At 40.7% G+C, this 26,325-nt stretch overlaps 2 protein-coding genes and 1 non-coding gene across 3 annotated transcripts in view; 2 read left to right on the top strand and 1 right to left on the bottom strand.

Moving 5' to 3' along the window:
* Sfi1 (SFI1 centrin binding protein) overlaps window positions 1–26,325 on the bottom strand; it is an 81,592-nt gene that overhangs the window by 4,856 nt on the left and 50,411 nt on the right. The window contains exons 13-25 of the mRNA XM_026408899.2: window positions 25,636–25,728; window positions 24,320–24,417; window positions 22,456–22,522; window positions 17,848–17,978; window positions 9,026–9,107; window positions 8,552–8,730; window positions 7,680–7,755; window positions 7,070–7,165; window positions 6,557–6,633; window positions 5,498–5,600; window positions 4,165–4,261; window positions 834–994; window positions 338–412 (exon numbers count right to left, since the gene is read on the bottom strand). Coding sequence (XP_026264684.2) covers window positions 338–412; window positions 834–994; window positions 4,165–4,261; window positions 5,498–5,600; window positions 6,557–6,633; window positions 7,070–7,165; window positions 7,680–7,755; window positions 8,552–8,730; window positions 9,026–9,107; window positions 17,848–17,978; window positions 22,456–22,522; window positions 24,320–24,417; window positions 25,636–25,728 — 1,335 coding nt within the window. The remainder of the gene's footprint in view (window positions 1–337; window positions 413–833; window positions 995–4,164; window positions 4,262–5,497; window positions 5,601–6,556; window positions 6,634–7,069; window positions 7,166–7,679; window positions 7,756–8,551; window positions 8,731–9,025; window positions 9,108–17,847; window positions 17,979–22,455; window positions 22,523–24,319; window positions 24,418–25,635; window positions 25,729–26,325) is intronic.
* Window positions 1–26,325, top strand: part of Pisd (phosphatidylserine decarboxylase) — a 114,911-nt gene that overhangs the window by 63,506 nt on the left and 25,080 nt on the right. The gene's annotated exons all lie outside the window — the stretch shown is intronic.
* LOC113196859 (small nucleolar RNA SNORA26) lies at window positions 18,402–18,520 on the top strand. Its single transcript, XR_003302614.1, has one exon. It is a non-coding gene; the product is annotated as a small nucleolar RNA SNORA26 (small nucleolar RNA).

Below are 26,325 nucleotides of genomic sequence, written 5' to 3'. Positions count from 1 at the left end.
CCTGGGCCTGACTGTGAGGCACTCAACACACTCATGTTTGTAGATCAATGAATGATTCTAGGGAAGAAGGAAAGTGAAGGGCTCTCAGAGGGGAAAATGGCAGCAGCACATCTAGCTTGTGGAAGAATAGTAGAGGGAGGCACTGGGTTTGACCTTCAGCACCACAAAATAAATAAATAAGTGAAAAATAAAGGTTATTGTGTCTACCTACAACTAAAACAAGTAAGAAAAAATGCTTTTCACATTAATTTTTGGATATTACACCCATGTGTTTAATATGACAATTAGAGATGTGGACTGAGAGGGATGCAGGAAGAGGTATTGTGTTGCCTCCCACCTGCTGTCTCCACCAGCAGAAGCAGGCCTTGCTGAGTCTCTGCACCAGGAGCTGGGCGCCCTGCATCTGCAAAAACTGGGGAGAGAACAAGTATACACGGAGTCAAGTATCCCACACCCTGGGTTCTGGCCCGAGGCAACTGTCCTCCCATTGCCAGGATTCCTAGGTGATCCAAAAGGACTCCTGTATAGGCAGAGAATGTCCAGATAAATTGGTAGGGCCCTCATCGAGGACAAGCCAAGGTCAGGGTGAACCAGGCTTCTCTCCTGAGCCATATTCCTCCCAAGGGAGACCCAATTCTAAGGCTAACTACCCTGAGCCACCACTAAATGCCCAGGCAGGCTCTTGCCGTCTTATTACCACAGGATCCCAAATAACCCAGCACCCAGGCAGCTGCCTTGAGTTTTGTCCAGAGTCCCTCCTTGAGAGGTGGTCCTGCCTGGCAGCCATCCCATTGCCTGCCACATGGGGGAAACTTAGACAGCTGCTGCCTCACCTTTTTCCTGACACACCCCAGATAGTACACCTTCCACCACGCCATCCCCTTTAACAGCAGCTGCCGTTGGTGATGCTGGGCTGCTCTCTCCAGCTGGGCTCTCTGCTGGGCTGCCCTCTGACTGCAATCCCGCCATTTCTGAAACCAGGTTTGGAGATATCCTAGGGCAGATGCAAACCAGAGTTTGACTGTTTGTAGAATTTTTTAAAGTCACAATGCAGTGGGGAGGTTTGGGGACCAAAGAATGTGATATGGGATAGTCAGGATGTCCAGCCGTCTGTGAGTAAAACTACAACATGCACCATGGTCACTCTATAAGGATAATTATGACTACCTTCAGTGACTCTGAGCACTGGAATTAGACTTGTTTATTGCACCTTGCAAGGGTACACCTGCCATAGATTATACTCCACCTCAGAGAGTCACATGCAAGGTAATACCAGGTACTTGGAAGGAGACCCTTAGTCTGAAGAATAAGGGAGCCTCCTGATGGAGTGCAAGCAGACTTGTTTCATCAGATAAAACCAAGTTTCATTCAAGTCATCCTGAGCCATGACCAGATAGGTCTGCCAGCATGTCCTGACTTCCTACACTCTGGGCAAGGCCCACATCCTGCATTTTATTTTTGTCACCAGATTCTCCCTTTGGTGAAAATTTCATGAGCCCCCGAAGAAGTTTTTTTTCAAGACAACAAGAAAAGGGTTGACACTGGGGCACTGATGATACATAGGTGGTTAGCCCGTCAGGACCCACTGCAGCAAGCAGGGAAGGAAGCCATCACAAGTTGGAAGCCAACTGTACTATGCACTGATAATCTTGGGAGGATGTCTTTTATTTGCCCATGTATCCATATAATTTCAATGAATTCCCTTTAAGTGATAACCATGGAGGAAGGTTCAATATCCCCATTTTACAAAGAGCCAGGGTCATGCCTGAGATCACTGAGCCAGATTATGACTCCTAGCCTGCACCACTTCTTTTTTTAAGAGATGGAATTTTGCTGTGTTTCCCAAGCTGGCCCCAAACTCCTGAGCTTGAGCCATCATCTTGCTTCCACCTCCCAAGTAGCTGAGACTATAGACACATACCATTGCACTTGGGTAAGTCTGCCCTTATAAGGACTCCACTTAATGTGTCTTGTATCTTCTCCTTAGTCCCTCCTCCCCGGCATCCAGAAAAGATATGCATGAGACTCAGACCTTAATCTAAACCAAGAAATTGTTTCCCAAGTATTTATAGTGCACCAACCAATCACTTCTTGGCCTTGGCTAAGATCAAGTGTACTGGCACGAACTACATGCAGTGTCTTGTTGCTTAGCCTCCCAAATCCCTTGTGCCATCTGTAATGGACATGGTAAACCCAGGGCCTACTATGTGCCACCACCCCCTTCTAAAGAAAGTCCTGCAGAGAAGCAGCTTCAGGCTGTACCTGGAACCTATCTCATCTAATTTTCCAGCATGGCCAGAAATGGATACCTGACCTACAGTAGCTGACCCAAACTGCATCAGGTGTACAAACAGAAATGAAAATTAAAAAGTGGGCTTTGCATCTTCAACATACATCAGTCAGGACCCAACCAAAGTGGATAAACGTTTGTCCTGTAGCAAATTCTATTAAAGTCAAATTAATAACTTGGCTGATTTTTGCTACAGTCCAATTTAAACCATTTTTGATTGTTTTCACTTCTGTATTTTCATCTATTCTAACCACAGGTTCTCCCCTTTAGAGTGTCAGATTTCCCTCTCCACTATGGACCCAACTGTGTTAGAAGATAAGTCCCCATAGGTCTTTTCTGTGTCTGCACATCTTCTGCACAGAGGCAACGATTTCTATCCTGCACTATCAAGGGTATTTATACAGCATGAGTGGGATTTCCTGCTCAATGGGACATAGCAAGTCTCTAGTTCTTGAACATATAAGGATCCAACTACATAAGAAAGCAAGGGCTCTTACCAACACAGGGGTTGACTTGATGAGCAGCTGCACTCAGGAGGGTCTTTTCCATCAAAACACACCCCCTGCCAGTATAGTGGCTTATAATACTAGCAACTCAAGGGTTGACACAGGATTCCAAGTTTGAGGCCAGCCTCAACAATTTAGTCAGACCCTAAGCAGCATAGTGAGACTCTTTCTTTTAAAAAAAAAAAAAAAAAAAAAAAGGAAAGATGTGGGAGGCTGGAGATGTAGCTCAGTGACAAAGTATCCCTGGTTTAAATCCCCAGTACCAAAAACAAAAAACCTACACCCCCTTAGCTGGGTTCAGTGGCACATACCTGTAATTCTGGCACTCAGGAGGCTGAGTGCGGAGGATCACAAGTTCAAAATCAGCCTGAGCAAGACAGTCTCAAAAAAAAAAACAGGGATGGGATTGTGGCTCAGTGGTACAGCATTTGCGAGGCACTAGGTTTGATCCTAAGGACCACATAAAAAATAAATAAAATAAAGGTACTGTGCCCTTAATAGAAAATATTAAACGAGGGGCTGGGGCTGGGGCTCAGTGGTAGAGCGTTTGTCTAGCATGTGTGAGGCCCTGGGTTTGCATCTCAGCACCACATACAAATAAATAAATAAAGGTCCATCGATAACTAATAAAAATATTTTTTAAAAAAGAAAAGAAAATATTAAACGAACAGGGCTGGTGATATAATCCCTGGGTTCAATCCTCTGTAACATACACATACACACACACTCCCTGATATTTACCACTCTTCCATTCCAGCTTCATTTTTTAATTTCCTCATGGATCACAAGCCTTGGCCTTCCATTTTTACACAAGCTTGTGAATCCATTGGGAAGGGAATTTTATAATATACTGGATTGACTAGCACCCTCACACCTCAAAGATTCATGTCCTTCAAGGTCATGAATTAATAAAGTAATGTCACACTAGAGCAGGGTGGGTCCTAAATCCAATATGTGTGCTGGGGATGAAGCTCAGTGGTAGACCACTTGCCCAGTACGTGTAAGGCCCTGTGTTCAATCCCTAACACTGAAGAAAAAAAAATCAATATGCCTGGTGTCCTTATGAGACCCAGAGACACAGGAAGAAAACATCAAGTGAAGATGGAGGATGAGAATGAAGTGATGTATCTACATGAACACCAGGGATGGCTGGCAGCCAGCAGAAACTAGAAAACTCAAGGAAGGATCCTCTCCAGACCCTTTGAAGGGAGTAAGTCCTCCCGACATCTTGATTTCTAGCCTCCAACACTGAAAGAATACATTCTTGTGGTTGAAGCTTCCCAGTTGTAGGGAGTAAATGGAACCCAAGACAGTTCTGCATCTTTCACACTCCTTTTGATACTTCTTGCTTTCAGGATCCCCACTTACCCTTATCTAGCACCTTCCGGGCCTCTCTGAGGATATCTGCCTCCTGTTGTCGGTAATATATTTGCACTGACGCTACCTCCCGCCACTGGACCAGGATCTACAGGCAGGCAAAGAACATAGATCACTGTATGTCCTGACTTCTAAGGACTGGTGAGGTCTATGATGGTAGCTCCTGGTGAGGTGAAGCCAAATGGTTGATGTTTGGCTCTGACACACTTCTAAGAAGCACCCGCCATCCATCCATACACCATCCATATAGACCCAGGACACAGCCTCAGGCCCCTCTCAGGCCCTCAGAGGTGCTGGGACTTTTCTAGAGGGTTTAAACTATACCACGCTACAGAGAAATAAAGTAGTTACACATTACATGAGCTTTAATTATATTATTATTTGTTAATCAGATCATATACAGTATATGCACTCTTTCCTATTAGAGATACATACAAAATCACAATAACAAAATACATTGAAAAGTCAGGCAGGAGAAGCCTGAGGCCTTTTTCACATTCATGATCTCCATTTCCACCAAAATCATCTCCCTTCCAAGCTTGGAATCTTAGCTTGGATCTCGTTTCCTCCTTCCAGAGCAGGGGATGGCTTTAGAGTTTAGATGGCTTTAGTCTGAGAACAGACTGGCCCTTGACCAAATATAATTGCTTCTCTTTCACAGAAGCTTCAGTTCCAAGACTGGCCTGTATCTGCTTTATTCTAAAAAACATCTGGGGCTCAGGGATTCCATTTGTTTGAGCTCCCTCTCTTCTGTAACACGTTTTCTTCCCAATGTCCTGCCAATGTCCCCATTCCCAGAGCTTGGGACCAGCGCTACCATATGATATTTTTCCATACCCATTCCAGATCAAAGAAACAGGTGTGGTTTGGAGTCATTTCCCACTGAAAATGATCAAGGACCTTATAATCCCTGGATACTCATGCTTTCCAGAAAGCCTCTGTGGTCATAAGACCTATAAGGATGATAGGCAGAAGCCAGCATCCTTTTCTGACAGTTCAGGAGACTGACTTCCACAGTTTCTCCTAGTGGAAACTTCCATGTGTGTGGAAAACACAGATAAAAACTAGTTCACTTACTATGTGCCATGTTTTTACTGTAATGGGCATTGATTCATACTTTTAGTAAAAAAAAAACAAACAACAACAACAACAAAAAAAAAAACACCTGCAGACATGGATGTATGTCTGTGTGCTAGAGGAAGGTTATCTATTTTTTGGGTGTCTTACCCAGTGTTAATCTTCAGCACCAGTCCCTACCCAACACCCTGGCTGAAACATGGTCCCTAAGTCCCCTGGATAACCAGCTTGCCACCCTGTACCTCACCTTGGAACACATGGTCTTTCTGTAGTGTGCACTTGCTTGCAGGACTTTTCTGGCCTCATCCACACAGGCCACTGTGTTCTCTCTCCAACGACATAACACCCACCTGCAAGTACATGGCCAGGCCAGGGCAGAACCTCAGTATGGAGGGACATGGGAAGCCTCTGTGAATTGTTCCTCATTCTCTCCCCATACCTGAGTTAGTATTCTCCATGCCTCTGAGTATCTGCTTCACTGACACCCAAATTTATGCTCATGTCTACATCCAACAAACAAATGCTAGGCACCTGTTCTGTGCTAGACATAAGGTGAGTAGCCAATACCCAGTAGTGCACAACACCACATCTTTAGAAGTTTAAATGATAAGATGAATATGGAGCTCTAACTAGGTGATAACAATACAGGCAATTCTCAGGATAATAAGTTCAGAGAGATAGGGAAGATGGGGAAGGACAACTAAAATCCAGCATGTACTTGCTGTGGAGTTAGTGAAGGATTACCTAGTGTGAACCCCAGAAGAGTAATGGAGATGTTTAAAGTTCACAAGGTCCTTAGCCCACATGCCACGTAGAAAAGCATGTGCTGAACATATACAAAGGAAGGAAAAGAGAGAGGGGAATAAGAAAGGCCTAATAGAAAAGAGTGAGTTCAGAGCTTAACCAAGAAGGAATGGAGGGTGGGCCATAAGTGCCCTTCAAAGATGAGCAATGCAGATAGTCTCAGAGGGCTGGGAGGTGACTCTTCAGAGTCAACTGTGAAGGAACCATTTGGGAACTGACAGGAAAGGGGATCACTGCAGGCTCCAGGGAAATGGTGCCCTGAGAGATTTTGCAGGCATCCAGGAGAGGTCTGCTTTTCAAGGTCCTACTCTGACGATAGCAGGAGTTTAAAACACACTGAATGAAACAGTAAACACAGTGCATTGCTGTGGAAAAGCCAGAACCACAATTTGAGCAATAAGAGACAACCATCCTCTGCTTGGCCCAAGGCAGGAATCTATAGTGTCTGGCTCTGATCCTTCTTGCTGAGCCTGAGCCCCCACAAGACCCTCAGGAGACTCACCCCAGCAGCTGCCTGTTGTGCTGGCTCTCCCTGGCTGCCACCTCCTGTAGGATGCTCTGCACTCTGCCCTGGTAAGCCTGAAAGAGACAAAAAGGACTGGAGGCCACTCCTGGGCCCACACTGCCCCTTATTCCAGGTAGGCGTTAAAGGTGCATTTATAATAGGGGGCCCAGAGCACTCACAAAGGGTGAGGACAGGCTGAAGGACGCTATTCCAAGGCCAGCAGATACCCCAGACTGCCCAACTAGGCCCTGCCCTAATAGGTCAAACCCCTGGACTCCTAGAGATGAGCCTGTTTTCGTATAAGGCCATGTACTTGTTTTCACTTTGCCCAGTAAGAACTGACAGATCCTGTGGCTCTGAGACCCATTGTCTTGGGCACCTACACTGTTTGAGGCTTGTTGAATTATTCTGGGGAAGGACAGGAAAAACAAGGGGAAAAAAAAAAACAGTTTCCAGAAACATCCCCTGCCCCTACAACAAGGTGATCTGGAGGAAAGAAGTGGCTCCTACCAGCCACTTCTGCAGCGCCCTGTGCAGGGTAGCACGCCGGCCATGCAGGTCTGCTTGCATCAGCTTCTGCTGCTCAGTGGCACGAAGGGCCAGGCACTGTGGACAAAGGAAAAAGCAGCCACCTGGGCTAAGAGACGAGGTGGGGGACAGTTTCAGTTCTGCTGCCATCTTATACTCCATTTGTTTGAGCTTGCATAAAGCACATAACCTCACTAAGCCTCAGTTTCCTCATCTGTAAATATGTGCTTCGAAGGGGTTTTGTGAGGACCAAATGAGGCAGGTCCCTAACTTATAACGGTCAATCATTGTTATCTTAAACATTTTATACACCCAATAGGGTCCCGATAAAGGGTTAGATTAGGAATTTAGATTCAGGAAATTCACATGTGATCAGCCTAGTACCTAAAAGAACAAGAAGTTCCTGAGCTAATCATCGCATAAAAGTGAACTGACATTGCCTCATCTGCTGCCTGCCCTCCTCCCCTAGCTCAGAGACAGGTGGCTTCCAAGGCACTGCCAAGGAGCCCATCTGTCCACTCTGAGTCATGATGATACACAGCTCCACCTGTCCAAAAGCCACTCTTGGGTGGTACCCGTGCCAAAGCCTTACCTCCCTCCACCTGTTCCAGGCCCAACGCAAGAGCCGTACATGGTAGAACTCCACAGCCAGTGCCCTGCCCAACCTCCTGCAAGATGACAGGTGGATATCAGCCATGCAGCCCAGATCCAGGTGGGGGCCTCCTGATGGGCTCCCCTTCACAGACTCTGGCCCCTACTTAGTGGTTAAGCTTTGGGGGGAGTCAAGGCCCTCTATAAAGAGCTGCCAAAGGGACTTGGGCTCTCTTCCAGAAAAATTCACATGTAATCAAATTTTTGTACACAACTTCATGGGCCTGAAGTAGCACTAGGGCCTATTCCTTTGTAGGTATGCTAAAGCCCTGTCCACTCCTGAGAAGGTGCCTGAATGTGGCCAGAATGTGAGAGGTAATAAGATTCTTAGAACACACTAGTGGATACAGAAAGGTACCAAAGCAGGAAAACCTCTGCAGTGGACATGGGCTGCCTACACTGTCCATCCCCCACAGCTACATGGTATGGTAAAAATTACTGCCCACTAGCCTTAGCCACTAGGTTCTGGCCAGTTATCCTCAAATAGGCTATCAGTCTATTCGCTGGCCATAGTCACTTCAAATGGGCTCCATTAGTAAGCAAAATAATGAATAGGATCTCCCAGATCCACAGAACACTTCTGTTCCCCAACTGAGATCCTACCGCTGGGAACACCATGATCCTCAAGGAACACCCCAAGATCCTCTCCCTATAGTCCGAGTTTTATTTAGACTATTTCAGGTTGAATTTCTGGAACTTACAACCGGTCTAGGTTAACACAGGCCTCTAGGCAGGCACTTGGAGACAACCTTGGTGCTATGGTCCAAACTGGCCTGGGTAGAAAGGACTTCTGATACAGAACTGATCACTCACTCTTTTCTGAGCCCTTGGGCACTCTCCCTCCATGTGTGGAAAACATTCCTCAGTTGTCCATGGTGGTGGTGGGCACAGGCCATTGCTTGCCACTCTTGCTCTTGGTGACGTGCTGCTACCTGCTGGTGCCAGGTGGACCAGGACCTATGCAGAAGTTGTCGCTCTGCATGGAGGATGGCCTGAGGGACAACAGGAGGAAGAGAACAAAACAAGGCAGATAGGAGACTCCATAAGTCATGAATAATGACCAAAGGAAAAAAAATGGATTTTTAGGTGTCCTGGCCCAGAAGCTATCTATAAACTCTACTGACAACAGACACAGCTGGCCAGAACCTTCCTGGCTTATAAGTAACAGGAAGGAATGCTATAGTATAGGCCTGAGTTCTGTGCAACTTCCTGAAGAGGGAACACAGTGAGAGCAGGATTTAAAACAAGTCCTAATCCTTTAGGAACCTCCTCAAGGAGAGGTCTTACCATTCTCTCTGCCAAGCGGTTTTCTCGATGCTGAAACATCTTCTGCCACCAGACAGAAAAAACTTGCTTCTCTAATGTCTCCCTAAAAATAAAAAATGAAAACTGAATAGTAGTTAGACACATTAAAAAAAAATCCACAGGACTACAAGTTTCAAATACTCAAGATTTGCCCTTGATAGTTCTAATGAGGAAAAAAGGAAAGAAAATGGGAAGGAATGCAGACAATAATATCACCCATAAAAAAACTCCAAACTCCAACATTTCCCCAGGTATTTCTGGCATCAGAAGCAGAGATTTGAGATCCAGAATGCTAAAGAAGCTGGAATTTAGGATCAGGCTATTGGAAAAGTGGGTGTTGAGCAAAAGAAAATACCCAGAATTTTACTGAGGTACTTCCAGGTCCTCAGATGAGGGCACACTCTCTGAGGCCCAGCAGACAGTAGTTTTGCAGATCTAAGGGCCATATAAGGATACCAGAGGTTGGACAAGAATGGCCTAGCGAGAGTGGAGAGAACAAAAACAAAAGCTGAGATCGTTTCTACTTCACTTGTACAATAAATATGCTAAAGATTAAAGGGAAATGATAAAAATGAAAACTTAAATCTACATGAAGAAACAAGAACAGTAGAAATGAAAAGTATAAGGGTAAATATAAGAGAATATTTTTTTCTTAATTTTTAGAAATATTTCATGATTATTAAAAGCCAAAAAATATGGTTTTGTGGGGTAAAAACTATGCATTGTAGATGTTAAATACATGACAAAAAATATCAAGGATGGGAAGAAAATGGAACTTTACTGTTTTTATATTTTATATTTAATATAAAATGGTGTAGAACTGTAATAAGTGAAGGATGCACACTGTTATCTCTAGAACAATGATTTAAAAACTACAATGGCAACAATAATGCATCAATAAAAATGTATCAATTGAAAAAAATACAAATAAAAGTGAAAAAAAACCTACAATGATACTAAGCTAAAAAAAATCAGGAAGTAAAATGGAATACTAAAAATTTTTAAATGTCCTCTATACAAGGCAAAAAGGGGGGGAAAAATAGACTTTAGTCCACCCATACTATGGTTACATGAAATATAAATGAACTAAACATTCTAACTATAAGGCAGAGATTGTCAGACTGGATTACAAAAATTAAGAAGCAATTAGATGATCAAGAAGTACATGAAAAAATGCTCACCATCTCTAGCAGTCAGAGAAATGCAAATCAAAACCACCCTAAGATACCATCTCACTCCAGTAAGATTGGCAGCCATTATGAAGTCAAACAACAACAAGTGCTGGGGAGGATGTGGGGAAAAGGGTTCACTTGTACATTGCTGGTGGGACTGCAAATTGGTGTGGCCAATTTGGAAAGCAGTATGGAGATTCCTTAGAAAGCTGGGAATGGAACCACCATTCGACTCAGCTATTCCCCTTCTTGGACTATTCCCTAAAGACCTTAAAAGAGCATACTATAGGGATACTGCTACAACGATGTTCATAGCGGCACAATTCACAATAGCTAGACTGTGGAACCAACCTAGATGCCCTTCAATAGATGAATGGATTAAAAAATGTGGCATTTATACACAATGGAGTATTACTCTGCACTAAAAAATGACAAAATCATGGAATTCGCAGGGAAATGGATGGCACTAGAGCAGATTATGCTAAGTGAAGCTAGCCAATCCCTAAAAAACAAATGCCAAATATCATCTTCGATATAAGGAGAGCAACTAAGAACAGAATAGAGAGGAAGAGCATAAGAAGATCACCATTAAACAGGGACGAGAGGGAGGAGGGAAAGAGAGTGAGAAGGGAAATTGCATGGTAAAGGAAGGAGACCCCCATCGTTATACAAAATTACATATAAGAGGATGTGAGGGGAAAGGGGAAAAAAAAACAAGAGAGAGAAAAGAATTACAGTAGATGGGGTAGAGAGAGAAGATGGGAGGGGAGGGGGGATAGTAGAGGATAGGAAGGGCAGCAGAATACAACAGACACTAGTTTGGCAGTATGTAAAAAAGTGGATGTGTAACCGATGTGAATCTGCAATATGTATACGGGATAAAAATGGGAGTTCATAATCTGCTTGAATCAAATGTATGAAAAATGTCAAGAGCTTTGTAATGTTTTGAACAACTAATAATAAAAAAAATTAAAAAGAAGCAATTAGATGTTGTTTATAGGAGATATGCTTTATTAAATATGAAGACAGATAAACTGGAAGTACAAAAATGGAAAATCATAAAAACAGTAAACATAAAAAAGCAGGTGAGATTATATAAATATAATATAAAAGGCAGACTTTTACAAAAACAAATATTACCAAAACTAAAGAAGTTCATGTCAAAATAATAACAGGGACAATTCATCAGGAATATATAACTATCTTAAATGTACATACACAGATAACAGATTTTCCAAACACATCAAGCAAAACTGACAGTATTACTGAAAGAAACAGATAAACCTGTAAACAAATAAAATATGTAAGGGCAGAAAATTTGAAAATGAATTTTAACCTATTTGACTTAAAATATTTAAGACCATTATACCCATGAATTGGGTATAAACTTTTTTTTTTTGATACTGGGAAGTTAATCCAGAGGCACTTAACCACTGAACCATATTCCCAACCTGTGGGAGGCCAACCTTATGGGTGACTGAGTTACACTCCCCAGTGGTGCTGAGGCGCTCAGTCACAGAAATGGGTGTGTCTTGCTACAGCCCCATGGGTGAAGCTATGCTCACCTGTTCCTTTGTAATATAACCCCTTGCCTTGTTTAGGATAGAATCTTCCATGGAAGTGCCTTGTGTGTGTCCCCTTCTCTTACTGTGCCCTTGGGTGTGGCCTACCCAGGTGTCAGTCAACCTGCTGACAGTGGACATCATGAAGACAGACTCAGCCCCCTGAAACCTGACCCCTTGCCTCATTTGAATAGCTTCTCCTCAATAAAAGGGGTCAGCACGTGCTCTGGCTCCCTCTCTTTCTGCAGAACCTTAAGGTCAGAGGAGCCGTCACAGCGACCCCAAAGAAAAAGGTATTTGTGTCTCTTGTGTGGTTATTTCGTTCAGACCAATTAGCCCAGTTTAACTAGAGTGACCCCTGAGCCTTTTAGTCACGAGACCAGAAACCCGGCACCAACCCTTTTTTGTATTTTAGTTAGAGACAGGGTCTCACTCAGTTGCTTAGTCACTAAAATAGACACACACACACACACACACACACACACACACTCTGTGTCTCTCTCTCTCTCTCTCTCTCTCTCTCTCTCTCTCTCTATATATATATATATATATATATATATATATATATATATGCCATAAAATAAATGTCAATAGAGTTAAGAAATTGAAGTTATATGAGGTATAGTCTCTGGTCACAGGGAATTAAACTAGAAATTTAGAACAATAATATGTAAGGAAAATTCCCAATTATTTGGGCATTAAGCAACATACTTCAACAAAACCATGGTCAAGGAAGAAATCACAAAGGAAATGAAAATGTACTTTTAATTGAATAATAATGAAAACATAACACATTAGAATTTACGGGATGAAGCTAAAAGTAGAAGTAAATCTTTTTTTTTTTTTAAAGATTCATTTTTTTTTAAAGAGAGAGTGAGAGAGGAGAGAGAGAGATAGAGAGAATTTTTAATATTTATTTTTTAGTTCTCGGCGGACACAACATCTTTGTTGGTATGTGGTGCTGAGGATCGAACCCGGGCCGCACGCATGCCAGGCGAGCGCGCTACTGCTTGAGCCACATCCCCAGCCCCTAGAAATAAATCTTATAGTTCAGAATGGTTATATTTGAAAAGAAACATTTAAAATCAGTTGATGATCTGAACTTCTACTTAAAACAAGGTAGAAAAAGAAATGCAAATTAAACCAAAAGAGTAGAAAGAAGGAAACTATTAAAAAGCTGGGGTTGTGGCTCAGTGGTAGAGCGCTCGCCTAGCACATGCGAGGCCCTGGGTTAGATCCTTAGCACCACATAAAAATAAAGAAAGAAACACCAATTAAAAAAAAAAAGAATATTAAAAAAAAGCTAAAACTATGTAACAAAAAATAAGAAACAAAAGCCAAAAGTTGCGATTAAAAAAAAAAAACCTGATAAGTCCCTAGAAAAATTATTTAAGAAGAACAAGAAACACTAATTACAAAGATCAAGAATGACAAAGATTCTATCTACACTGAAGGACACAAAAGGCATTACTAAGAACAGCTTTATACCAATATATTTGACAACTTAGATGAAATGAAAATTATCTTGAAAAGTTTTACAAAACTGAAACAAAATGAAATAGGAACTCTTTGTGGCTCCATTTCTATTCACAAAATTAAATTTGTAATTGAAAACCTTTCTAGGGCTGGGGTGTAGCTCAGTGGTAGAGCACTTTGCCTAGCATGTGTGAAACACTGGGTTTGATTCTCAACACCGCATATAAATAAAGAAAAATAAAGGTTCACTGATAACTTAAAAAAGAAAAAAAGAGAAAACCTTTCTATAAGGAAAACTCTCAGCCCAAATAATTTAACTAGCAAATTCCATTAAAAATTTAAAGAAAAAACACTATTGATCTTACACAGTCAGAAAATAAACATTACCAAAAAATGCAAATCTCTATGTAAAAATCCTTAACAAAATAGTAGTAAGTCAAAATCATAATTATACTGGAGATCCTAGGCAGTGCAACAAGAACAGCAGCAGCAAAGAAGGCACACAGTTTAGAAAGAATTAAACAAAGTTATTTTCATCTGTATACAACATGATTGTTTATGCAATTATTAGAAAAGAGAAACTACTAAAACTAATAAGTGAATTTATAAAGGTCATAGAATAAAAGGTATCAATTATTTTTCTATACACTAGGAGCAGACAATTAGAAAATGAATTTTAAAAATAATTCCATTTACACTAGCATTTAAAACTAAGTTATTTAGGAATAAACTTAATAAAAAAAATAAAATAAAATCTCTATACAGCAGGAATGGTGGCACAGTCCTGTAATCCTAGGAGCTTGGGAGACTGAGGCAGAAGGATTCCAAGTTCAAAGCCAGCCTCAGTAACTTAGTGAGGCCCTAAAAAACTGTTCCAAAATAAAATAAAAAGGGCTGGGGATGTGGCTCAGTTGTTAAGCACCCCTGAGTTCAATCTCTGGCTTAAAAAAAAAAAAAAACCCTCTATGCATAAGTGTTGGAGAGATGTTGGGGAAAAAGGTAAACTTATACATTGCTGGTGGGACTGCAAATTGGTGCAATCACTTTGGAAAGCAGTGTGGAGATTCCTTAGAAAACTTGGAATGGAACCACCATTTGACCCAGCTATCCCACTCCTTGGTCTATACCCAAAGGACTTAAAATCAGCATACTATATTGACATAGCCATACCAATGTGTTTATAGCAGCGGAATTCACAATAGATAAACTGTGGAACCAACCTAGATGTCTATTAATAGATCAATGGATAAAAAAAACTGTGCTATACACACATAATGGAATATTACTCAGTATTAAAAGAAAAGAAAATTAAGGCATTTGCAGTTAAATGGATGGAGTTGGAGAATATTATGCTAAGTGAAGTAAGCCAATCCAAAAAAACTGAAGGCCTAATGTTTTCTCTGATTAGTGGATGCTAATCTATGATGGGGGGAGGGGCATGGGAAGAATGGAGGAACTTTGGATTGGGCAAAGGGGAGTGTGGGGAAGGTTATGGGGGTAGGAAATATGGTGGAATGAGATGGACATCATTACCCTAGGCACATGTATGATTGCACAAATGGTGTGTCTCTACATTGTGTACAGAGAATTGAAATGTTGCATTCCATTTGTGTATGATGAATTCAAATGCATTCTGCTGTCATGTACAACTAAGTAGAACAATAACAACAACAACAAACTATTGGGAATAATTAAGGAAAACTTATGTCAAAGGAGAAATGTAGGCAGATGCAGTGACTGAGGCAGGAGAACTGGAGATTCAAGGTCAGCCTCAGTAATTTAGCAAGACTCCAAACAACTCAGTGACAACCTGTCTTTAAATAAAATACAAAATAGGGTTGGGTATATGGTTCAGTGGTTGAGTGCTCTTGAGTTCATTCCCTGGTACTCCCCGGCACCACCCCCCAAGGAGAAATGTATCAGATTCAGTAAAATCACAAACAAAATCCCAAAAGGATTATTTATAGAAACTGGCAAACTGATACAATTTACATGGGAATGCATATAGACTGAGAATACACAAAACAGCCTTGAAATTTCAAGAATAAAATTGAAGGACTTGCCATGTGGTTTCAAAAAATATGAAGATACAGTAGTCAAGAGAGTATGATAATGACATAAGGATAAACAAACAGATAAGTACAACAGAAAAGAAAGTTCAGAAATAGATGAAAATTTATGTTGCAATTCAGTAGCAAAAAAAAAAACCTATAAAAATATCTTGATGGAATGCTGATTATCCACGTGCATAATTTGTGAAAATGCATCAAACCACTTGAAATCTGTGCCTTTCAGTGTATATAAATTTTGTATCAATTTTTATAAAAGGTAAGCTAGTTTTGTCTCACTCTCAGTGTACTTTACTGAAAGACTAATAGATCATAATTTTAGTTATAATTCATGAGATTCTAAATTCTATCTGTATTCCTAAGACATACCTAACAAAAGATAAATATTTTTTTGAAACTTATTTGCTAAACTTCAAACCAATGCTATAAACATTTATCTACCCTGGCAGTTACAGGTCAAACTAATTATGAGGGCTAGAGGGGTTGTTTCTATTTTGTGCTGATCACTCTGCTTGTATTTTACATATATTATTCCATTTAGTTTTCATGACAAACTATGAGACAGGGACTAGTATCAAACCATCTCCACTTTTTATTTGAGGACACTGAGACTCGAGTATGAATGACTGCCGAGGGTCACAGGTGGCAGAGCAAAGGTCTGAACTCAGGCCTGATTGACTACTTGCTAGTCAGACTCCCAAATCCTCAGCTCCCTCACAAACCAGGAAGGCAAGTACCTGAAAATTTAAGTTTTCTAAAAAGTCCAACCACCAAGAACTGTACAAAACCTAGATCAGGCCTTAACTGTCCTTCAAGTCTCCTGGCTACTCCCTGCCTCCAATTCACTCTCCAGCCTTGGTCTCCAGTAATAGCTCTAACATCACCCAAGCCTGCTCCCCAGCAAAATTCCTTTTAGAGGTTCCTCTTGACCATTTGGAAAGTACCCTAAAAAATTTGGTCCCCATAGCATGTAAAATACAAAAAAGCAAGAGAACCAAGTATAACAAATTATTAGTACTAATGCCATTTCTCAAATGGATCTTATACCATTCTGGTACCAATACAGGAACTAGGTAAAGGTGAATCCACTCTATCTACAAGATAAGGGTAGAGACAAGACTTGTCCTCTTTCAGTTTTTATTCCCATGGCCACTCCCTAAAAACATTCCTTTGGCCTTTGTACTCAGGAGCCCCATAGTTCTGGGGGATCCTTTCAAACTAGCTCCTGGAATCCACCAAACTCAAGATCACCACCCAACTTTCCCATTGAGCGTACACCCTGTCACCTCTCCATTCTAAGATGATGTACACCGTACTCAGGGTAATCTCCAAAACTGTCACCTGCCCAAATATCTGTCCATCATGTGTCTATAGGACCAGTCCAATCCACAGTTTGGCCTTTCTCATTTTGTAACTCCAGTCATTGATCTTCACCCTCCTAATTCACAGGAAGCCTTCCCGAAGTACTTTCATGTTCCCCAGTCACCTTAACACCAATTCTCAGCTCTAGAATTTGTGGTCTGACATAATTTGGACTGATCTATTCTCTTATTTTTCAATTGTTACTTATGTATCAGCCTTAAAAGCTCCTACAAAGTCATCAGAAAGACCTTTCTCTTGATCAAGTGGAAATTACCTGGACTTTGGAATACATGTGGATTTAAAACCTTATCTCTGATTGTGTCATTTATCATTCTGAACCTGTTCTTTCAGGGCTACTATGAGAAGGAAATTAATGAAAATAAGACGTCATAAGTGGAATGAGCTTATATATGTTTTTTTCTTTCTTCCATCATATAATGCCCACACAGTGGCTGACACACAGTTAGCAATTAATGATTTCTTCATTATATTCCACCAACATGCAGTGAGGACCTGCTACAGGTAACTTTGTCCCTGTGGTGCTAAAAAGATGTAGCTCTGTTCCTTGGCCATTCCAATTTTGTTGATGACTATAATGTCAGACTTCAAAAAGCCAGCTTGCAGAACAGGAACTAAATATTTCAGGGAAATTATACTCAAGAATGCCTGCCAAGCAATGCAAGGTCCCACCACACTCTGATCCAGAAAGCTAATGGGAGACTTTTTTTTTTTTTTTTTAAAGAGAGAGTGAGATAATTTTAAAATATTTATTTATTTTTTTAGTTTTCGGTGGACACATCTTTTGTTTGTATGTGGTGCTGAGGATCGAACCCGGGCCGCACACATGCCAGGCGAGCGCGCTACCGCTTGAGCCACATCCCCAGCCCTAATGGGAGACTTTAATCAAACTCTCAGCAGCATGAAAGGAGGATAGGAACATAAAACACAGGCTATTTTTTAAAGCACTTGCAAAAGTTTTCTCAGTGGAGATACTGGCTGTCTATTCCTGCTACAAAAAATCAATAAGCTCACATTACTGAAAATTCAGGAAAAACCAGTGGCTTGGGGGTTGGGAGGCTTAGAAGCAAAGCAAATGGGCTGTGTGGTCAACATAGTTAGATGTGAGTGCCCAACCTGGTGCAGAGAAGAGTTGTAGGGTATACCTGTGAAAACGTGCTGCTCTTGTGTTGAGGATACTTTCCTGCTGGTGCCGTCTCCAGAGTCTACTCCATATGTGGAAGACAGTAGGCAGAATTCTCTGTTGGAAATGACTGTCAGATCTGGCCTGCAGGAGCTAACATAAAATAATAAATGTCTTTTGCTTTGCTTTCTCTCCACCCCCACAACAAATGACCTTCTATGTCATATTCTTGAAAGATTCCTTCCTATACCATAAAATTGAGAAAAAGTTAAAAATCATGTTTGATATCTGCCAATAAGCTAGATAGAAAAGTAAAATATGACAGCTGAAATCTATTCACTTCTTTAATGACACATGGCCTGAGCATCTCTTCATATATATAAACACAAATATATATATACACACACACATATATATTTAGATAAATATGCATATATACATATACACATGTGTGCATATTCATGTATATATTTCCCCTAATGTTTAAGAGATTTTCACACCCATTACCTGTTTTATTGTCTGTCAGCATTTAACTCAAATGTGTATGGATTTTTTGAGCCTTAAAAATGTCATTAGGTGCCCTTTTAAGGTTGATGCAGTGCTATAAGAGGCTAACACTGAAGGGTAAAGGAAACCTTTATAAAACACAGAGAAGAGGCTACAAAAGTCTTTGAATACTGCCTGCAGTTACAGCTAAAAGAAAGAAAAAAGATGTCATTAGGCCAAGCATGTTGCAGGCCTATAATCCCAGTAACTCTGGAAGCTGAGACAGGATGATTGCAAGTTTGAGGCCAGCCTCAGCAAAGTGAGGCCCTAAGCAACTTAGTGAAACCATGCTTCAAAATTTAAAAAAAAAAAAAAAAAAATTAAAAAAGGGCTGAGGATATAGCTCAGTAAAGTGCCTCTGGGTTTAATACCTTAAAAAAAACAATCAACCAGGCTGGGGTTGTGGCTCAGTGGTAGAGTGCTGGCCTAGCATGCATGAGGCACTGGGTTCAATCCTCAGAACCACATGAATGTAAAATAAAGATACTATGTCCACCTAAAACTAAAAAATAAATATTAAAAAACAAACAAAAAAAATCAACCAACCAACAAAAGCCCTTTGCCATATTTGTTTTAAATATACATACTTCTTTCTAACCCTATAGTATGTCTTAACTTTTCTGTATTATATATTTGTCATACAGATTCTTTTTTTTGGGGGGGGGGAGGGGGGATTGAACCCAGTGGCACTTAACCACTGGGGCACTTTTTATATTTTATTTAGAGACAGGGTCTCATTGAGTTGCTTCTTTAACATTTCATGTAATTAGGAAAGGCTATCATTTCACTGATATATCAGTAGCAAAACAGACACTGACTTAAGAATCTGTATGTATCCAAGATCCAAAATTTTGGGGGAGAAAGACATATGAATGTAGAGGAGGCCATTAAAATATGGCTTCAAATTCTTTGATCCTCCTTCATTGAGAGAATTGGCCTATGTTCCCTCTCTTTGATTCTGGGTGGGATATTGACTGCTTTTTCCACTTTAACCACAAGAGCACAGTGAAAGTGACACCAGGTAACTCCTGGGCTACATGAAGGGCCACACATCTTCTGTCTTGTTTACTGGAACACTTAATTTTGAAGCCCTGATATCTGATAATCCTGAGACCACCATGCTGTGAGGAAGTTCATGTGTGGTCTTGCACCATGGCCATAAACAGACACTCTCTGGTTAACACTCCCAGTTGAGCCCAGTGTTTGAGTCATTTCAATCAATGAACCAGAGGCATGTGAAGAAACTTGTATATGATTCTTAACTCTTGCCATTTGAATCTTCCCAGTTGAGGCTCCAGTAATCATGGAGCAGTAACCAGCCATTCTTATTATGTCTTTTTTCAATTTATGAGCATTAGAATCCTTAAGCATAACAAAATGGTGCTTGTTATATGCCACAGAGTTTGGGGGAACTTTTTTTAGTGATAATCAGAACATTGTGCATATGTGTGTGTGTGTGTGTGTGTGTGTGTGTGTGTGTGTGAATACATGGGTACACATACTCCTACCCACACAGAGGAAAGATCAGATTTATTCACCAAATGTCATTATAACAGGCAAGCTTATGAGTTCTTTATTTTTCCTCTTTGTGCACTTTTAAAACTTTCTATTGTGTTGATACATTGCTTTTATTTTTACTTTTTATTATGATATTTTGAAACATAAACAAAAGTAGAACCAAAAGTTTAATGAATCCCCAGGAACCTGTCTTCCAACTTCAACAATTAACATTTTGCCTTTCTGTATGTACTACTTTCTAAAAAGAAAAAAAACCCACAATAAATAATATTTTTATCTTTTCCTAAAATAGAACAAATGTGCTTGTGGGATATATAAACTATGGCATTCAGATTGTTAGCTAAAGGTTTTTAAAGGCAATCAAACAGTGCTCTTACTACTTTTTGGACCTGTCTTCAAACTCTGCCTTCAAAAGCAGGGCAAGTTAGAACAGTAAGAGAGGAAAGAATGCTGACCCTTGACTTTCTACCTGTGCTTGGCCCCAGGGTCAAGGAAAGATCCTATTCTGGAAAGGAAATAAAGAGACCATTTGATTTCTACCTGGAATAAACCCAATCTTTCCACCTTGGCACTCAAGTCATTTTCTAAAAGGCCTAGAGACATTCTATTGACCTTTCATTAAATACACTTAAGAGAATAAATGGCAATGTCTTTCAGAAACAGCCACATAATCCAAAGAGATATCAAAGAGTGCAGTAACTCTAAGCATTTTCTATGTGTGGAAGGCAAGGTAACACAAAACAAAACAATCTATGTCCTGGATTAGTACCATCCAAACTCCCAGAAAAAAAGAGGATACTTAGGAAAAAGTCTTACATGATCAATGGCACTTCATGCATTATTTGTGCATTCATTTATCCACACATTAGCACATATTCTACGCAGAACACTGTGGTCAAGATGAGAGACATACTATATCTCCAAGGAGCTAACAGGCTGGCAGGAGAGAGGGGCCAGAAACAACTGTGCAATGATAAACTACACAAGTTGGTGGGGTTGGGAATGTGGAAGAGAGGGTAACACCTGACCTAGAAGGATAGTGAGGCACAGAGAACTACAGGTATAGTGAGAGGCAAGCATGTGCACAGGTCATTCGGGAATGAATGGCAACTCAATTGGCCAGAGTGCAGCTGTGAAGGAAGACTGGTAATGCAAAGGAGAGACAGAAATAGAGAAAAGCTTGTATGCCTTGCTAAAAACTGTATTCTATCCCAAAACCATGGGGAGCCAGCCAAAAACTTGAGATTCACATGTGAGACTAGCAGCAGATGGAGATGGGGGTGGGGAGGGCAATACAAAAATAACTGTGAAGAGTTTGGTTTGTGTCTTCCTCTGATTCACTGCCAAGGTCAGCCAAAGGGGTCTTTTTGAGGAGGGGGTAAGAAGCATTTAAACCCAGGGGCACTTAACCATTGAGCCACATCCAGCCCTTGATGTATTTTTTACTTTTGAGACAAGGTCTCACTACATTTTTTAGGGTCTCACTATGTTGCTGAGGCTGACCTTGAATTTGCAATCTTCCTACCTCAGCCTCCAAAAATTGGTGGGATTACAGGCAAGTGCCAGGTTGTGCCTGCCTAAGAAGGGCCCTTTTCATGCAGGTATTATTAACTAAACAAACATCCCCGAGTCTGAATGTAAACTTGAAATCCTTCTCATGAGATTCAGTATTCCAAACAGCTACTCCTAATCATTAGACCCAGCACTGAGATCACACTCACATGCCACATTGGCACTAATTTGTAAGTCTGTGAGAACAAGAATTCTGCCTCCTTTGTATCATAATTGTATCTTCAGTACTTTGCAGTGTCGGAGGCACTTTTTTTTTTCCTACAAAAAGTATTTCCTGCCAGGTGTGGTGGTACATGCCTATAATCCTAGCAACTCGGAAGGCTGAGGCAGGAGGATCTCAAGTTCAAGGACATCCTCAGGAACTTAGCAAGACCCTGTCTCAAAATAAAAAATAAAAAGGTCTGTGGATATAGCTTAGTGGGAAAACACCCCTGTATTCAATCTTCAGTACCCAGTACTGCAAAAAAAAAAAAAAGTTGCTTTTTTTTTTTTTTTTTTTTTTAGTATTAGGGATGGAATTGGTAAAGATGAAGATGTAAATGGCTCACAAGAGCTCACTGATTTTTAAGAAAAACCTGCATTTTTGTAGTAGATGAAGGAATGGAGTTATGTAACAATAATGGAGTTATGGAGCCGGGCGCGGTGGTGCACACTTGTAATCCCAGTGGCTCGGGAGGCTGAGGCACGAGGATCATGAGTTCAAAGGCAGCCTCAGCAACAGCGAGGCACTATGTAACTCAGCTTGAGACCTTGTCTCCAAATAAAATACCAAATAGGGCTGGGGATGTGGCTCTGTGATTGAGTGCCCCTGAGTTCAATTCCCAGTACCAAAAAAATAAAAAATAAAACAAAACAATGGTGGAAACTGAAGGAAATACCTTTGAGCTTTTTACATCACTTTCTCCTCCAAATCATAACAAGATTTCAAGGTGTAAGCATTTTCCAAACCCAAGAATGTAAGAGTAGAGCTATTTGCTATTAAAGTACTCCATACCTGCTTGTATCTTTTCTTCTGCATATACTGTAACCATAATTTTATATACTTGCGCAGCAATGTTACCCTGAAATCAAACACAGAATACCAAGGTACTATCAATTCATACTTTTGGATTTCAGGTTTTTAAAATTCTGTTTTATTTTTAAGTCAGGTGAATCCAGGTACAGTTAGTTCTTGGGAGGTATAAATGCACACTACAAATTTACTAGTTTCATTCCAGAAGAGAAGGACATAAGAACCAGACACCTAACATGAAACCTGTCAACTCTGATTGGATTCTTGCTTAAAAATGCTCCAAGCCTAGTGTTATAGTTTAAATGTGGTGTCCCCCAAAAGCTCATATGTGAGATAATACAAGAAGGTTTTGAGGAGAACCTTCTTCAATCTTATTTGAACTCATGATCCTCCTGCCTCAGGTCCTAAGAGTCTTAACTTAATCAGTTAATTAATCCCTGGTGGAGTTAATTGAGTGGTAATTAGAGGCAAGTAGGGTGTGGCTGGAGGAAGTGGTTCACTGGGGGTAGGGTTATGGGCTACATATCTTGTATCTGGAGAGTAGAGTTTCACTATGCTTCCTGATCACCATGATGTGAGCTGCTTCCCTCTGCTACACTCTCCCGCCATGATGTTCAGCTTCACCTCGAGCCCTGAGGAATGCAGCTGGCCTTCTATGGACTAACACCTCTGAAACCATGGGCCCTCAAACTTTTCTTCCTTTACAGTTGTTCTGGTCAGATCTTTTAGTCACAGCAGCAAAAAAGCTGACTAAAACACCTGGGAATATAGTTCAATGGCGCAGTGTCTGCTCAGCATGTATAAGGACATGAGTTTGATCCCTAGCAACAAGAATAAATAATTTAAAATGCTCCAGAACTGGACCTATAACTATGCAAATTATTGTGAGGAAGGTAGGGAGAGAAAGGGAAGAAAAAGATATTGAACATAGCAAACATTTCTGACAGTAAGAAAGTTAATAATGGCTACCTCTGAGGAATTAAGAATTAAAAGTTACAGGAAGGGGAACAAGCAACTTTTTTTGGTACTAGGGATTGAACCCAGGGGCATTTAACCACCAACCCAAATTTCCAGCCCCCCCACCTTTTTTTTTTTTTTTTTTTTTTACAGTTGTTGATGGATCTTTATTTCATTTATTTATTTGTTTTTATATGTTGTGCTGAAAATCAAACCCGGTGCCTCACACATGCTAGGCAAGTGCTCTACCACTGAGCCATAACCCCAGTCCTTTTTTTTTTTTTTTAATATTTCATTTAGAGACAGGGTCTTGCTGAGTTGCTAAGTGCCTCAATAAGTTGCTAAGGCTGGCTTTGAACTTGTGTTCCTCTTGCCTCAGCCTCCCAAACTGCTGGGAATACAGGTGTGAGCTTGTAATTTTACATTTCTATAGTTCCTTCTACACATTCTGAATTTTCCTCACAAATATGGTACTTTTATTTATTTTTATATTTATTTAACTGAATGACTAGCTCTAGAATACTGAGGACTCCCTGTACCTTCAAGACTGAGCCACAAACAGCTACTGGCCTGACTCTTTAACACTACCAGTACATAAATTCCAAGACGTGAACATCATAATGCCTGAAAGACTAAGGCAGTAAGCAACCAGGCACATACCTCAAACTATGAGGGCCAAGGCCCAGTACAAAATATCTCTATTCTACTTCTCACTTGATCAGCCAAAAGCAACATGAAAATTCAGGAATCACTGGTTTACAACATGGCCTTTGCCCTTAAAAGGTCTGTCTATAGCACTAACTTACAACAGGGTGAGTGATCACTCCTGGAAAACTGTTAAGAATCATAAGATGTCTGTGAGAGGCGGAAGTTGAAACCAGAGTCCTACCTGTAGTGACCCCAGGCTGCAAGCAGTAAGGAATGCTGCTCTTTTTCCTCCTTTTGCTCAATCTGAGACTGCCAGAGGTTCCAGAATCTGCGTAGCAGCTAAGGTAAAACAGGGGAAAAATGAAAGTTTACTACAGTGAAAAGTAAAAATGATCACTCTTTATCTATTAGTGAGTGAATCCTTACTACAATAAACCCCTGAGTTCCCCCTAAACAGGTATTACCTAAATGTGGAACAGCAAACACACATGAGCTTTCAAAATAATTATGGTTGAGCTATGGAGCTGTCCTTGACCAATGTAAAAGTCAAAGGGGTGGTTCTTTCAGTCTGTGGAAATTTGGATGAAGGAGTTTTTCCTAGTCATGGCTTCATGGAAGGTGAAACCATTTTAAAGTCACTTTAGAAATTAAAACTAATTTGGGGCAGGGAAAGTGGCTCAAATGGTAGTGCGCTCGCCTGGCATGTGTGAGGCACTGGGTTAGATCCTCAGCACCACATAAAAAAATAAAATATTGTGTCCACCTAAAACTAAAAATAAATATTTTTTAAAAAAGAAATTAAAACTAATTTATCACATATTACTACCTATAAGTAGTATTGCAAAAATGTTTTAATTTCCAATGATTCAAGCCCTTAGGCCCAACTTTTAGTTTATAGAAAGTTGTTAGAATAAAATGACTTCAAAAGGAAGCAATCAACAGCCAGGTACCATGGCACATGCCTGTAATCCCAGCAACTCAGGAGGCTGAGGCGGGAGAATCCTAAATTCAAGGCCAGCCTCAGCAATTTAGTGAAGTTCTGTCTCAAATTAAAAAATATAAAGGGCTAGGGATTGGGGATATAGCTCAGTTGGTACAGTGCTTGCCTCTCATGCACAAGGCCTAGGTTTAATCCCCAGCACCATGACACCACCACCACCAAAATAAAAGAGGGCTAGGGAAATGATCAGTTAAAATGAGAATAAGGAATGCTTTACAAAATAACTGGACAATATTTTTTAAAAGCCAGTCATTTTTAAGAAAAAGTATACATTATGCTAAGTGAAATAAGCCAGTCACAAAAGTTAATGCAGATACTGAATGATACAGACATTAAGATTTGAAGTCTAAGGGCTGGGGTTGTAGCTCAGTGATAAAGCACTTGCCTACCATGCACAAAGCCCTAGGCTTAATCCAGCACTGGGGGGAAAAAAGACTTTTGGAGTCTAAAATCTGGAAAAATCTCTTGGCACATATGTTAAAGGGGTATGGCAGGGGTGGGGGGGAGGATAAATTAACTATCAGAAGGGTTCCCTTGATATAGAAGATAACCCTCACCATGATGTCATGCTGCCGGTAAGCAAGATTCCTTCTTATTCGCTGGAGGCGGGCACAGGTCACATTGTCTTTTAAGGCTCTAAAGCAAAAATACTATGCAAAAAAGAAAGGACACAAGTGATTACACAGAATCAGTAAAGTCTTAGAAATAAGCATAGACAAAGGAAGCCAGTCCCAGAATCAGGGTGCAAAAAGCTCTGCAAGTGCTACTCAGGATTGCTCCATTTCCCTGAGAGTTTCCTTGCTTTGAAATTCAACAGACAGCCTAATACAAGCCAGCCTGCACTGCAGGAACTCAGTAGTATTGGTTAGCCCACTGCCTACTGCCTCATCTCCGACCAGGAAGATCCCCAAGACCCACATGAGAATTTCAGAGATAAAGATCAAACATCAGCTTTTCTCTCTCAAAGGAAAAAAGATATATATTTTTTTTTGTCTATGGTAGTATTTTGTTTGTTTTTATGCCACATAAGGGTCAGTTCTTACATTTATATAATTATAAATATAATTTTGCTAGAGTGGGGTAGAAGGACTCCTTGGAGAGAAGGGGGCTTGGGGTAAGGGCAGGATATCCAGTTCTTGCTCACATCACTGGCCTACACCTTGGGATTTTGTTTTCTGTGACAGAAGAGAAGTTAAGGGTTTTAATTATGTGTTCTATGAAAACTGAAGGGCTTCTTAAAGTCTCTG

The sequence above is a fragment of the Urocitellus parryii genome, chromosome 3 (genome assembly GCF_045843805.1).
Source record: "Urocitellus parryii isolate mUroPar1 chromosome 3, mUroPar1.hap1, whole genome shotgun sequence".
In the NCBI taxonomy this organism is placed as follows: Eukaryota; Metazoa; Chordata; class Mammalia; order Rodentia; family Sciuridae; genus Urocitellus; species Urocitellus parryii.
The sequence above is the reverse complement of the archived record's forward strand: the minus strand, read 5'-3'. Positions and strand labels throughout refer to the sequence as shown.